The sequence below is a fragment of the Gobius niger genome (assembly GCF_951799975.1).
Source record: "Gobius niger genome assembly, chromosome: 8".
Classification (NCBI taxonomy): Eukaryota; Metazoa; Chordata; class Actinopteri; order Gobiiformes; family Gobiidae; genus Gobius; species Gobius niger.
The window spans coordinates 35,211,622-35,227,464 of record NC_136859.1 but is presented as its reverse complement, the minus strand read 5'-3'; the positions used below and the strand labels follow the sequence as shown (position 1 = coordinate 35,227,464).

Here is a 15,843-nt window from a genome sequence, read left to right as displayed (position 1 = left end):
CTGATCAGACTTATTCCTCTACATCAATCGTTCTTATGTTGTTGGCTTTTATTACTCGGCTCACAGCAATTCGGTCCTGTGTGCACGGCGTGTCTATAATCCAAAGCTTTTCAAAGACCCAACTCATTCCACGCAGTTAGTCTTTGTATTTTAAAATGACCCACTGAGGCAGAGTGACCTTCTATTCTTATGCGCACAGTTGCAGGAAGTCGTCCAGTATCCTGTGCTGTGGGGAGGTGCACAGTGAGGAGGGCAGACCCTCCTGCTGCAGTAGCTGTAGCCTGGAAAAGAAGCTCCAGACTTGGGCAGGGATGGCAGTGGAGTGGACCCTGTGGATGGTGGTTCTCCTGGGACTGAGCTGCACAGGCCATGGTAAGATCAAACTATGTTTATAAAAAATTGTAACTTTGAGCCTACTGTGTCAGGTGCATACAACAGTTTTCCATTTGTGAGTCTGAGGGATGCACCACATAAGGTTAAATACAAATAAGTAAAGTTCTTGCCCTTGATTTGAGCAAGAAGTCAAATCTGCCTTTGGAACAAGTATTCCTGCATTTAAAACAAACAAACAACAAAGAACAACTTAAAGCCACTACACCTGTATTTCTCTTGTAGTGGAACAACATTTGTTTTTTCCTCTCGTTTCCTTCTACGAGTCTGTGGGAGCTACTAAAGTGGAGACGTTGCAACAGTGTGAGAAAAGTGTATTTGGACAAAACAGCTTTTGAATATACAATTTCCCAAATAAACATTGAACAAAATTGAATTGGTGCAATAATTAAACCCTTATTGTTAGGGGTGTGTATCGCCTTGTCTCAGGCGATACAATACGTATCCCGATACACATGTCGCAATACAATACGATATATCCCGATATTGAAGTATTAGACGATTATTGCTATTATTTTTTATGACTTTGGAAACAACTTTTCAGTAAACTAGTCCACCTTCATTAGATTTGTATGAAATACTATCTATCTAGCTATCTAGCTATCTAGCGCTCGTGCTTTATGGTGATTATGTAACTTTGAACGGAAAATAGACTCTTGGAAACCTAGTAATGAAACCAACTGAACTGGGGATGCACGTGTTCTAGTATTTATATAGTGATCAGTAATAATGGATGAAACCAGACGGGTTATTCAAAACCTCATCTACTCCATAACGGGTGTCACTCGTCTCATCTCTTCAAAATCTTTTAGTGTTAGCAGCAGCAGCACAAACAAAGTCAAGGGGAAACTAAACACAGCAGCTCATGTTAAACTTGTGTCGTAGTAGTGCAATGGCGAGACACGGCTTTGTTTAATTCCGTAATAAAATGCTACGAAGCTAAATCCATGCTACGAAGCTAAATCCTCTCCGAACGCAGCGTTGACACACTCCGCAACATCTGAACACAGCTGGTGGATCTCGTAATAATCCAGGGCCGTTTCTCAATTCTCAGAGTGCAGACTCCGTACTTGTGAACTCCGGGGTGCGGACTTGCGGGTGCAGACTCGGAGAACGGACTTGAGGGGTTCACGAGTGTGGACTCGGCCTTTTCAGCATTTGGAACGAGTGAACTCGATGACATCACAGGAAGTAGCTCCTGAACATAGGGCTGTGAGCTTTTATAACATTAAATTCGCGTTTTTTTACATGCGCGCGATAAGCTGTAGTTCAGCTGGAGCGGCTCGGTGCGCGCGGAGGAGGGGCCGCTGCAGGCGGGGGCTCGCGGTGAGCCACGTGCTCAAAACGAAACGGATTGTGGGAAATATAGCTGGCGGAGAACGCACAAGTCTCCTCTGATGCATCCTCGGTAAAACGGGCGGAGCAAGTTCTCATCCGGGGATTTACAGCGAACTTGCAGACAAGCGAACTTTGAATTGGAACAGGACTTGGGCCGCGAGTCCACGAGCACAGAAGTCCACACAAGTACACAGATTGAGAAACGGCCCTCTCTGTCTTTGCTGTAAAAGCCCAAGGGGGGTGTAAAGTTTTAAAAGAGGGGGAGTCTCTCTCCTCCATGGTAGCACTCTTCGTGTGCTTCTCTAACTCTCACTAGATTCTAGTGAAGCGGGCTGCGTGCGCTGCCATCTAGCGGGCGGGAGTAAAGTGCAGGACCAAAGAGAGACGCTGCAATGAATGTTTCCCCAAAAATAGATGTTTAAATATCGATACGGCGCTTTTTGGATTGATACGAGAATCGTGCGACGCAATATCGCGATATATCGGCGGCTCAATATTTTTCAACACACCTACTTATTGTGAAGATTAGAGCATTTACTCGGCCCAGGTATAGTTACTCAAGTACATTTTACATGTTACTCAAGTACATTTTGATATATCACGATTTGTTTTGTTTCACACAATTTATGGTGTCATCGAAAATAAATCTTTTTCCCTCAGTTACTCACAGTACTCATGTAACTTTTTTTTAATTTTACTTGAGTAATTGTTTTGGCCACTACTTTTTACTTTACTTGAGTAAAATAATTTCAAAGTAATGTTACTCTTACTTGAGTAAATATTTTGGCGACTCAACCCACCTCTGGATCTTGGAAGCTAAGCAGGTTGAGCCTGGTTTGTACTTGGACCATTTGGGAACACCTGAGTGAATGTAGCGCGTGAGTTTTTAGTTTAGTTTAGGTCTGTTTGAATAGTGATTATGTTGCATAAGCTCATGTTGAATACTACAACATTTTAGCCAAAGCTAATCCTCAGTGTTCGTCTCTAGTGGGCCTTTACATAAAAATTAAACAATACTTAATAATACAGTACAACACAATAAAAACACAGCGGACAGTCAGTGGTCACATTCTGTTCTCTGATTAAAGAGTCTCTAAGTTTGTGTTTGACTCTCCCTTCAGTTCAGTGGGTGAACAGTTCCAGGCTTTTAATGCCTTATGCAGAGAAAGCTGATTGTCCAAGTAAAGTGTGATGTTTTGGGATCTGACAGTTCCCGTTCTGAGCTCCTCTAGTCCTCGAACCCACAGCCCTGAGAGAAACTACTCACTCACAGAAGACCTGTGGGGCTTGCCGATTCAAACATTTGTACATGTGCCCATTTATCTGTAAATTTAGTTTTACAGAGATGGACTTGGATCTTGAAGGAAAACAAACAGACACGGTCCTTTAAATATTCAATGACAGACTTGTGTTTTGAAACCACACTGCCACAGTTTGCAGGTGTTTTACCAGAATGAGTGGTTGGTGGTCAGAGCTGATGGCCGATGGTGCAGACTGGGCACTTCCATCAGTCTACTCTGTGGCAGCTTCGGCTACAGTAGTAGTACGGAGTGAATGTCCGGAAAAGAGCTATATAAAACCAATTATTATTAATCATTATTATCATTATCATTACTATTGTAGCCGAAGCTGGTCGCCTCCCGCGGGAGGTGTTCCAGGCATGTCCTAGTGGGACAAGGCCTCGTGGAAGACCCAGGACACGGTGGTGGGACTATGTCTCCGAGCTGGCCTGGTGTCGCCTCGGGGTCCCCCCAGAACAGCTGGAGGAGGTGTGTGTGGATCGGGAAGTTTGGGCATCTCTGCTGAGACTGCTGCCCCCGCAACCCGGCCCCGGATAAAGCGGAAGAAAATGGATGGATGGATGGATTATAATTATTATAATTTGTTTCCAGGTGAAAGTTTATTGTTAAGCGCAAATGGCCCCAACAAATAATAATAGTTTTGCTGCAGTGTCTCAGTGGTGCAGGAGTTTTCCATCAGCTTGAGAACAGTTTAATTCCCAGACTGTAGACCTGTATTCTCATTCGCTCTTGAGCCTCACACCTGCCAAAGGATTGTTCTGCTCCATTGCTTTCCCACCCAATCCAGACTGTAAGCCTGCCCCCACCCACTCCATTTCCTGTGACTATTCACTTCTGCCGAACACTTCCTGTTTGTGTGCAACCCACTTCCCCCTCGTCCTCCCTCCGCTCGCAGTGATGGTCGGGCTCCGTCTAGCCTCACTGTTAATGTGTGTCGTGCAGAGTTGACTTTTTGAACTTATGTCCAAAGCGCCAGCGCACACTCCGTTGGATGTCAGAAATCAAAATTCTGAATTCTTTTTCATTTTACTGAATAGTCGACGTATTCGCCTCTTTCAGGAGCTCGGCTTGCGCAGCGCCGTCTTTTGTTCATGGCCAAACTGCAGGTCTCAATTTGGCCGTTCTGCTCTCCCAAAATTTCATCCACTGAGCGGTGCTGTGATCAAAAAATGACTCAGTTTGTTGCGAAGCACACTTCCTGTTGCTGCATACTGCATTCAGACCAAACGCAATGGAGACATTTCTGTTCTGTTTTATTGCCTTAATGGTTTGTGCAGCCCTGTGAGGAAACTCTTGTTGTAATATTGGGCTTAACAAAACCATTGATTGATTGAGACTTCAGGGGCGAGTGATTTTAAATGTGTTCTGAAGTGTAGGAAGGAGCTCTTGACTGAAAAAGAACTGCTGTTTTGGTTCTAACTAGTTCCTCTTTGTTACTACCATGTCCTATGGATCTTTAACTACAGCTATACACACGAGCTACGCAAGGATCTCCATAGTATTTAAGCACATATCCAGCCCATACGTCCGAATAAAGGACTATTATTTGTGCCAGTGGACAATGGTGATTCCAGGTTAGCCCCGTTAGCTTGTTACAATCGCCTACAGCTCATTGTTGATGAAAAGTCCTCAATAAACCACAAATGCATCGAGCCGGGTTCAGTGTGTGAACATCTCAAAGGCTGCTTTATATAGTTACCGGCTGTATTGACGTTATTATTGCATAATACTTGTTTTCACCAGATCTATGCGCTGCTAAGGAGCTAGTTAGCTCCGGGCGAGCGGTTAGCAGCTCGGCTACGGACTTATTTTTTGACATGGCTGATGTTCTCACGGTGAAAACACAGACACGAGTTGTATTGGGCAGAGAGAAAATCAGAGGCTGTCAGTGCTTATGAAATGGCTGCTTTTTACTATAGTCTCCCAGGGACAGCTCACAGACCCCAGGGGCAACGCTTAGCTATCCTGCCTGGCCTTCGAGGCTCCGAGCCGGGCGGGAGACCGTACAGCGGGGCAGTGTGTGGCTGAGTGTCCGCTGAAGGCAGGCGGGGAGGTGGGAGGTACGAGCCCCAAATGCACAGAGTCAGAAAACATTGTTTTCTATTGACGTCACACTCCGCACAGTTCCATATGGCGCCATCTTGTGTGTCAAGGGTCTGATTGTTTGTGTTACGGATCATTAATAATATGGTGAAGAAATAGTGCTCAAACCTGTGTTGTGTGGGGCTAATCCCGACACGACGAAGAGAAAACGTCTCAAAATCCCAAAAGTAATTCATCACTAAGGAACAGAAACAGAAAAACTTTCGTACAAGAGATTTAAACTATGGCCACGCATCGCTCGTCCCGGGTGTCGAGTCTGACTTTACGGGGCAGCCTGTGCTTATTCTGCTCTGTGTCTGTGTCTGAGTTAAGTTAAGTTAAGTTAAGTTATACTGTATTAATCTCTGTAGAGAAATCTCTGTAGAGAAATTAGTTCTCTGCATTTGACCCATCTTCAGTGTTGCATGGGGCGACCTGTAGGAGCACTGAGCTTCCAGCCAGCATGGGCCGGCGCTCGGGGACCCATCTCCATGATGTGGAGCCAGGAGGATTTACCTATTGCACATGTTTTTTTTTAATAACCTACCGCTAACCTACGCAGACACGGGGAGAACATGCAAACTCCACACAGAAAGGCCCCATCCAGGTGGGAATCGAACCCTTTCGAGCTGTGTAACCGCTGCGCCACCGCGGTTAGCGCGTATCTTGGCTGATGTTCCCTGGTTTGGCCAGGGTCTGTCAGCTTTTATCTGACAGGTAGATGAGAAAAAGTGGCATCATACAGATTTGACAGCGGGGCTAGCTGGTAGCATGAAATAAAGCAAGTCTACGATGAGCTCATAGACTTATATTATTTCATGCTGCTGCCAAACGAAACCAGGTACAGTTAGCAGCTAGCAGAGAAATGAGACTCGGACAAATCGGCCGGGGAGAGTGTGAGGAGAAGGCCGGGAGGCGAGAGCGAGGCGGCCGGGGAGGAGCGCGAGTCGGCCGCTGTTACTCTCTTCGTTGATCAGGAGGTAAACAATACACGTTCTAAATACAGCCTTTTCTTATTGTTTAACCGCTCACATGACAGCTGTTTGTTTGGTTCGCTGGACAAGTTTAAGTGCACGCTAGGGCCAATGTCTTTCACTGTCATGATTACCGTGCATGTGTACATCACGATGATTATGTTAGCCTACCCATCACATGGCTCATTGTGAGTTAAATAAAACACATTAGCGGCTACAGAACGCCTGTAGTAGACACAATTACTCATTAAATGTACATGCGAGTCGTGCATAAACATTGTCGAACGCCACACAACATGGCGGCCGCTGCTGTGGACCGAGAAACGGAAAACCATCTATAGTCAAAGTCTGCATCATGAAATATCTACAGAATTGTATTCCTTTTTTAGAAGAAGATGAAGCAAGGAGAGCGAATGAAAACGCTACAGCTGACAGAACCAGAAGTTGCAAAGTCACATGTTACCCATAATGCAACGCAAAATTCAGTCGCTCCCCCGCCCATCGGATTAAATTTTGGGAGAGCAGAACGCATTTCTGACAAACCATTGTGCAAGTGTAATGGTCGGCTTCGGTTAGATCCTCACAGCCAAACCATGAATCTAGAGTGACAACAGAAATATTGCAAACAATATGACGCCACTTTTTCACCTGCTGCGACGCTGAATTATTCTCATTATATTTTCTTGACTCTCTCTGATGGACAACAATGGAAATCGCGCTCTCAGGATGTGCAACCGGAAATGCCTCCACCAGAAAAATGGGCGGGCAAAAGCTGCATTTCGAAGACGTAAGAACAGTGGGATCCCTCCTGAGAGCTGGGAACAGAAGAAGAACTTAACAAACCTTATCGAGCCACAAAGGAAACTGCACTGTCACTGTAGCTCAATAATAAAATCTTACAAACAATGAACTGCAAAACTACTTGTGAATATGGATAACTTTGAAGGAAAAGAAAACAAATAATTGGTAAAAATTGGGTACGTTGCACATTTCACATACACATTTACAAGTATGCAATAGTATAATATAATTTACAACAAGATGGTACAGATAGAATTATATGGCAAAATAACAGTTTTCATCATGACTTTAGCTTTTTAGGCCCATTTAAAACTCATTCAACAATAATGTGTGGGAAGACAGTATTTTACATCGTCTATAACCCTCTACGCCCGATGGAGAGGGTGAGCAGGAATGTCCGTTTGTCACGTGTCCTCTTGTCACTGTCCTAAATGTCTCCAGCTCAGAGCCGGTGCTGGCCGTTCTGGGGCCCTAAGCAAAAATCCACACGGGGGCCCTGCAGTAGCGCCCCATGGCTATTCGACGAAGAGAGAATCCATTTATGGTCAAAACAGTTCCACTGTTCAAGGGCAGAAGCAGAACATACAGACCTCAATTCAGGCCCCGCCCCCCTGTGTGAGGACCACTAACCACTAAACCACTGTGAGACTGGTATTTAGGACTACTACTAGTGTATTTCCCTTTTTAAAATAGTAAATGACAAATGGTCCTATTCTCTCACCTCTGGTCCCTGACCCACAGATTGGGAACCACTGATTTAAAACTAACTGAAACCTGCACCTGACGGTTATTTCTGTCCACTGACCACTGAAAATTAGCCTGTGAGTCGCCCAACCCGTTTTAGACTGTGCACATTCAGAGAACCAGAGTTACTGTAAGTTACTGTACTCGTGAGAACCATGTGGATTCAACTCAACAAAAAGGCCATGGAGAACGGCTTTTTACTCTCGTCTACTCGTCAAACTACTGTCCTGATACTCTAGACTCACCAGACACAATAAGAAGAGAGTTTAAATGAGAGTGAGGCCCAGAGTTGCAGCCCAGAGTCCGCGCAGAGAAAACATGAGAGCTGCGCCCGGACACAGGTGACATGATGCAGCCGCGCATGAGGCGAAGCACCGGGAGACAGACGCCGAGCGGGACACGAGCGGAGAAGCACTCGCGCTTTGGAAGAGACAGGGGGAAGGCGGTCGGTCTCTCCTGCTCATTCACTTGCAGGCTGCTCCGTGTTGGTGTTATATGTGGCGACGTAGGCGGAGAGTGAGTGCGCGCTGTCAGAGAGCCTGTCCTCGTAACAACGCGTTGATTAATCAGTGAAACAACACCGTAGTTTGACTGAGATGCGGGGCCCTTGCGGCTGCGGGGTCCCTACGCACCTTGCGTAGTTTGCGTATAGGAAGAACCGGCTCTGCTCCAGCTGACCGCCAGTCGCCTGTCCAGCTTTATGGGCTTTATCAGTGTGTGTTGTAGCCATCAATAAAAAGCACCAAAAAGAGCAGAAAAAAGCCCCAGGAGAGGCAGAACTTTTCTATTTGTCTGTGTCAAATCCTATCACTGTTGCAGATGACCAGAGTATGGAGAGTTAGTCTGACCTCACTGCTATGAAAAGTGCTAAATGTCAATAAGTGCTTTATGTGTCATTGTACAACCGTACAACTAAATTGTGCTCAGGTGTTAGTCCTGAGCCGCTACGACTGCCACTGTGTTTTGGAGGTCGGGGGAAACCGTAGCACCTGAAGGAAACCTGGCTGGCTGCCTTCAGTCTCCTCTGAAGCGCCTTCTGGGTTTGTTCCTGTTTCAGACCACTTCTTTCTTCCTCTTCCTCCTGTGCAGCTCCCTCCGCTCCGCTACACCCCAGAGAAAGGACTAAGGCCGTCTGAATATTGAGGACATTGAACATGTGCATGTGTGTGCACGCACAAGGCTGCCTTTTAAGGGGTCAGTACCCTGGGGGCTGAGGGTTGCCAATCTGGGCCATTGGCTTGCCAACCACCACTCACTGTCACATAGACCCTAATGTACATGTTTTTAGTGTTAGGGGAAACCGAAGCACTCGGAGGAAACCTAAGCAGATATGGGGAGAACATGCAAACTCCACACAGAAAGGCCCCGCCCAGGTGGGAATCGAACCCATGACTTCTTGCTGTGCGGCACAAGCATCAATCGCTGCACCACTGTGCCTGTTGTCCAAAGAATATTACAGTAAATATTGATGCACGATAATGCCAATTTGACCCAATAACTGATCCTTTCCCATGTGCCGAAACTGATAATTATGTATATATTTGCTCTTTATTTTATGACAAGAAATCAATGTAGCAGTTCACAGTTCTGCCCAAATTTTGTAAACTCTACCAAAAAATATGTGTATTAAAATACACTGCTCACAAAAACTTAGGGCACACTCAAAAAACACATCCTAAATGTCAATCAATTCGATATTTCGGATGAAAATCTTTATTCATAGTGTAGGGCAATGTGTTGAGAACAAAATAACATAAGAATGATAAATGGAAATCAAATTCTCAGCCCCTGGAGGTCTGGATCCAAAATTATAGTCAAAATCAAAGTGACAAATCAGGTCACTGGTTGATCCAAATTCTGTAGAAATGCCTCAAAACGAGTCTGTATCATCCTCAGTCGTGTGTGTGGCCTCCACGTGCCTGAATGCACTCCCTACAATGCCTGGGCATGCTCCTGATGAGACCACGGATGTCCTCCTGAGGGATCTCCTCCCAGACCTGGATTAGAGCATCAGTCAGCTCCTGGACAGTCTGTGGTGCGACGTGGCGTTGATGGATGGACCGAGACATGATGTCCCAGATGTGCTCTATTGGATTTAAGTCTGGGGAACGGGCAGGCCAGTCCATAACATCAATACCTTCATCATGCAGGAACTGCTGACACACTCTTGCCACATGTGGCCTGGCATTATCATGCATCAGAAGGAACCCAGGGCCCACAGCACCAGCATATGGTCTTACAATAGGTCTGAGGATCTCATCCCGGTCCCCAATGCCAGTCAGGGAACCTCTGGCTCGCACATGGAGGGCTGTGCGGCCCTCCAATGAAATGCCTCCCCAGACCATCACTGACCCACCACCAAACCGGTCATGCTGGATGATGTTGCATCAGCAGAACGTTCTCCAGGGCGTCTCCAGACTCTGTCACGTCTGTCACATGTGCTCAGGGTGAACCTGCTCTCATCCGTGAAGAAAACAGGCACCATTGGCCAATCTGCCAATCGCTGTGTTCTCGGGCAAATGCCAATCGGGCTGCACGGTGTTGGGCAGTAAACACCGGCCCAACTTGTGGACGTTGGGCCCTCATACCCCTCTCATGGAGTCGGTTTCGTTTCCGTTTGAGGACCAACATGCACATTTGTGGTCTGCTGGGTTGTTGATCTCGGTCGACCCCCCCCAGGTCTCCTGGTGTACTGGCCTGTCTCCTGGTATCTCCTCCATGCTCTGGACACTGCGCTGGGAGACACAGCAAACCTTCTTGCCACAGCACGAATGGACGTGCCATTTTGAATGAGCATCACTCCTTGAGCAACTACTGTGGGTTGTAGATGCTCCTCATGATACCTCTAGTTCCTCTTTTGGAGTGATCTTGCTAATTGCCTCTCATAACCACCTGTTGTCTGTTTAATTTCCACAACACCAAGTGAAATTGATTCACAATAAGCGTGGCTTCCTAACTGGACAGTCTGATATCCCAGAAATGTGACTGACTTGGAGTTACATTGTGTTTTTTTGAGTGTGCCCTAAGTTTTTGTGAGCAGTGTAGATAAAATAAGCAGTTTTACTTTGGGTTTGGGTCTCCACCGTTTCTAAATTAATCAATCAATCAATGGTTTTGTACAGCCCAATATCACAACAGGAGTTGTCTTACAGGGCTGTACTGAACATTAAGGCAATTAAACAAAACAAAACAAAACAGTCAATAAGACAATGTAAAGTTCAGGCGAATGAAGTATCTAGGCTAACATAATGTCCAAATAAGTGTCAGCATTGTCCTTAGACTCTCCAGCACGGCGAGCAAAAACTCAAAAACCCAGGGGGAGAACAGAGATCCACTCCCATGGACGGACAGGCTATCGAGACCCAGGGCCGATGGGAGCCCCTCAGCAGACGCGCCAAGATCACAGAACGTCCAGTCCTTGTTGGAGCTCCGTTCGGCCAGGGATCCCCGCCAAAGCTTAGGGTTTTTTACGGTTCCATCGTCTGAGCAGGTCTGTCTCAGTCTCTGCTCACCTGTGTCACTTTTTATTGAAAAAATAAGAATATACTACTTGCTACTTCGTATCTTTTTCTTTTTGTTGACATCATACTAATGAATTCTTGGATACAATACTGGAATATAGACAGAATACAGAGGCGTGTTTTCGTCTTCCCTCCCCCTGCTGTTTTGTGCGGTGCTGCTGTAACCTGCCGCTGACATGAGAAAGAAGTGATGCCACATCTGTGCCTGTGACGGTTTCAAGTTTGACTAATACGATACGACAGCACCAAAGCAAGACACTCTCTCCTGCTTTGGGCTCATGTGTCGTGTGGGAAAAACACAAGCTGCGTAGCTTATTTCATAAATCTAAGACAAACTTTTTCTTTTATAGTTTTCCAGTTTATTTCTACGGTATTGGGAATTCTGCCATTGATTTGTATGGGGAATTCGGCCCATTCATTTTAATAGGATTTCTGATATAGTTAAGTCTTTTAGCTATTTAAACAGTTTATGCAATGTAAAGAGTTTATGCAATGTCAACAGCTTTTACATAATAATATAATGTAGTGATGGTCTGAAAAGACATGACGTGAGTTGCACAAAAATGAATTCCAATATTAACTAGAAATGCTGCGCCATTGCGATTGACTGCGGAAATGCGGGAAGCGAATGCAGAAATTGCATAAACTCTTCAAATTGCATAATCAAATTTGCATAAACTGTATAAACTGCATAAAGTGGTAAAATGCATGAATGGGATAATTCGTATAAATTATGTAAACTGCATAAACGCTTTAAAATGCATAAACTGGTTAAATCCCATAAAGTGGTTACTTTGCATAAATTATTAATATTGCATAAACTTTTTAAATTCCATAAACTGGTCAAACTGTTGAAATGGCCTCAGCTGATTGGCAGAAGCTGCACAAATGGCTGAAAGGTCTGGAGTCTCTCCATTGGCTGGATTCCCCCATACACACTAATGCGACAGGTCCACATACACACCAATGCAAAAATTTCAAACTCCCGTATAAAAAAACTGGAAATCTGCAGAAGGCCAATTTTTTCTCAGAAGTGCAGAAATAGCAGAAAATGCAGAAAAAAGTGCAGAAAAGCATGGATTTGCGGCAGCCCCATTATAAGTCAATGGGAAACATCTCCGACATTTTGGCAGATTGTGGAAAAAACGTAAATTGCAGAAGTCCCAAAAGTAATAGCACCCTTCTCCTCAACATGCGGAACGTTTTGATGCATAACTTGCATAAATTGCACAAAGCATGAAGATGCTGAAAGCTCTAGAAAATCGGGAAAAAGATGGAAGATGAATAATAATAAAGAACATGAAAACCAATAATTGACTGCGGAAGAATTCCGCAGTCAATCAATTAAAATAAAAAATAGATACCTGAGATAGGTGATGCTGGCAAGTGAGATTAGCGGCTTGGCTGGTCTTGTGGTGTGAAGAAAGGTCCAGAGATCCTCATCTCTGCTGCACATTCGGACTTAAGCTTCCTTACCTTATTCCCACTCAAAAACCCAATCATTTGATGCTCCTCAGATGTAAGTGCTGGTGTTTTTAATGAAGCCAGACTCACCCAAACAGCCTCTTTTTGTTCAGACATTCTAGCCAACATCTGAAATGTGCTGTTCCAGCGTGAGGTACTTAATTCATGAGTTTTAATACCTGCTGTCCCATTTGCTCTTGCAATTCAGCAAGAAAGCTTATAAGTGCCTACCCCATATTCAAGATACTTTCATGCAACTAATGATTATTTTGTAATCGATTAATCTATGGATTATTTTTTACGATTAATCGATTAATGGCTTGGCTGTGAATGGTGTAGGAAAATAGTATTTATTATTTTATTTTTTATCACATAGCGCTACTGTGGCGTCGCTGAAGGATGTGCTGATGGAGTAAACTTAAAGTAAATGTTTCTTGGAGGCTCTTGGGGCTAATTCTGCTTTCTGATTGGATGAGACAGACAGATATTCATAAAATTGCCAATATACACAACACTAAGATAAGATAAGATAAGATAAGATAAGATAAGATGATACTTTATTGATCTCACAGATGGAGAAATTGCATTCGATGAGAGAGCATCCGGCAGCAGCACCCATTCAGTGCGCACCCACAGATTTTCATTAAAAAACTACATTTTCATGTAATTTTTGTAATTTTTGTTCTATTTGAGTCTGTGTGAACCAGAAAACGATTAATTGATTACTAAAATAGTTGTCGACTATTTCAATAATTGATTAGTCGTCGATTAATCATTTACTAGTCATTTCAGCCCTACTTTCATGCGTTTCAGGATTATTTGTAAGAGAATACAAACATAGTAGAAATCTGAAGATATACATGATTAAAACGCATGTGTCCAGCTGCAGGCAAAATTTCACATTACATTATGCCTGTTTAAATAAAAGTAATTTGCAAATAACAAGTTCATTCATCTTTTTTCTTTTTTTCTTTTTGTTTCTCATATATGGGTATACCCACATTACTCTGTGGGTGTACAGATCAATGATTTACAGCGATGTTGTTGCAGATTTCAACAGCACAACTGTTGATTAGCAGCATTGATAATTCGAAGCTTTTACATGTCACAGGTTGAAAATCTGAGGAGACTTACAACAAGACAACTTACATGTATGGAAAACGTAGAGCGAAAATAGGAAAGTTTGTGATTACTGATAGTTACTGATAGTACTGATAGTAATTTATTTATTTCATACTATATCTTTACTATAAAATAAATAAATAAACTATCATATAATATTGTAAGTGCAACAAATGCAGGATATAATAAACAAACCTCTGCAATGTTTTCAGCTGTGTGGCTTTGTGGAAAGTGTTCCCAGCACTCCCAGTACTCCCAGCAAAGTGGTGCAGATGTTATTTGTGTCATCAACAAAGTTTTTCCTCTTCATATTTTTGACACACATATCCTTGAGAGCCTAAAAGCGAGGGACAGATGAAACACAGAGATATTGTTTAGTTACTACACTGTTAGTGTAATGTGCACCTGGCATTTCATACTGTACCTCCTAGTTGGTATAATGTATGAGGGCTCAAGTGTCTGCAGCATCGCCCTGAAGCCCTCATCTTCAACTATGCTCAAAGGCCTTGATAATGATGTTTACAAGGCACCGACTCAGCACCTCCTAACTAAAAGCTTAGAAGGAAAAGGAAAAATATGTTTTTACTACAGGAAATAATTATACAAATCCAGACTTACCGGTGTCCGTTCCTGGAGCATTTCCTTTATTTTCGTGTCGCACCCTGTAATGCCGTAGCATAGATGATGTGTTCCTACACTGCATTCCAAATTATTATGCAAATGACATTTTTCTAAGATTTTCTAAATTGTCAACTCAAATGAGAGAATTTTCAAGTCTTTAACTGGTAGAGGATAATTTAAATGTGGTTGAAAAAATCTTCCAGTGATTTTTCAAAAATAAATAGTAAAAACCTCAAAATCCACTGTTCCAAATTATTATGCAACTCATCATTTCAACACAAAATGGTCATTTGTTGAATTTGTAGCATTAGGAGGTCATACTTACTGAAATCAAAAGCTATTTCAATCAAAAAAATATTAACAGGTCAAGTTATATTTTACCAAAGGAGCCCTTGTGTGATAGCAGCTTCAAAATTCTTAAATCCATTAAACTTGTGAGTTTTTGGACAGTTTCAGCTTGGATTTGTTTGCAGGATGTTAGAATAGCCTCCCAGAGCTGCTGTTTGGATGAAAACTGCCTCCCACCCTCACAGATGTTTTTTTTGTTGAGGCTCCAAAGGTTCTCAACAGGGTTGAGGTCAGGGGAGGATGGGGTCCACATCATGAGTTTCTCTCCTTTTATGCCCATAGCAGCCAGTGATACAGAGGTTTTCTTTACAGTATGACATGGTGCGTTGTCATGATGAAGATGATCTTGTTAGGGAAAACACTGCTCTTCTTTTGTAGCATAGAAGACAGTGGTCAGTCAGAAACTCCACACATTTTTCAGAGGTAATTTTCACACCTTCAGGGAGCCTAAAAGGGCCTAAAGGGGCCGACCAGCTCTCTCCTCATGATTCTGGCCAAAAACATGACTCCGCCACCTCTTTACTGACGTCACAGCCTTGTTGGGACATTGTGGCCATTCACCAACTATCCACTACTTCATCCATCTGACCATCCAGGGTTACACGGCCTCATCAGTGAACAAGACTGTTTGAAAATGAGTCTTCATGTATTTCTGAGCCACTGCAGCCGTTTCTGTTCATCAGCATTCAATTAACAGTTTAGGTGAGGCCCGGATAGAAGGTTTATGCACAACTGCAGCCTCTGGAGGGTCCTACACCTTGATGTTCGGGGGACTCCAGAGGCACCAGAAGCTTCAAATACCTGTATGCTGCGTTGTAGCATCTGTTCTCTTAATCTGATGCAGAAACCGTCCATATTGTGCCTTTATCTGCACAAACCCGTGTGTGTCTGAATCATCCACAAATCTCTTATCAGTATGATGATTACGCTTAATCTTTCATGAAATATCGAAGGTTTTCATACCTAGACCAAGGCATTCAACTATTTCACAATTTTCATCAGCAGAGAGACCCTATTTCTTTACCATATTGCTTGAAAATGATGATCTGCATAATAAAGTGGAACACCCTTTTTCAGTAGTTTTTCCCTTAACTGGGCTTAACCTGAAAACTAATTATCCCAGGTCTCTGAGATTAA

General features: G+C 43.7%; 1 protein-coding gene across 1 annotated transcript in view; it reads left to right on the top strand.

The window, feature by feature from the left end:
• The first annotated feature begins 260 nt into the window (after positions 1 to 260).
• Positions 261 to 15,843, top strand: part of notchl (notch receptor, like) — a 51,976-nt gene continuing 36,393 nt past the window's right edge. Inside the window, exon 1 of the mRNA XM_079562230.1 lies at positions 261 to 372. Coding sequence (XP_079418356.1) covers positions 312 to 372 — 61 coding nt within the window. The 5' untranslated portion in view covers positions 261 to 311. The remainder of the gene's footprint in view (positions 373 to 15,843) is intronic.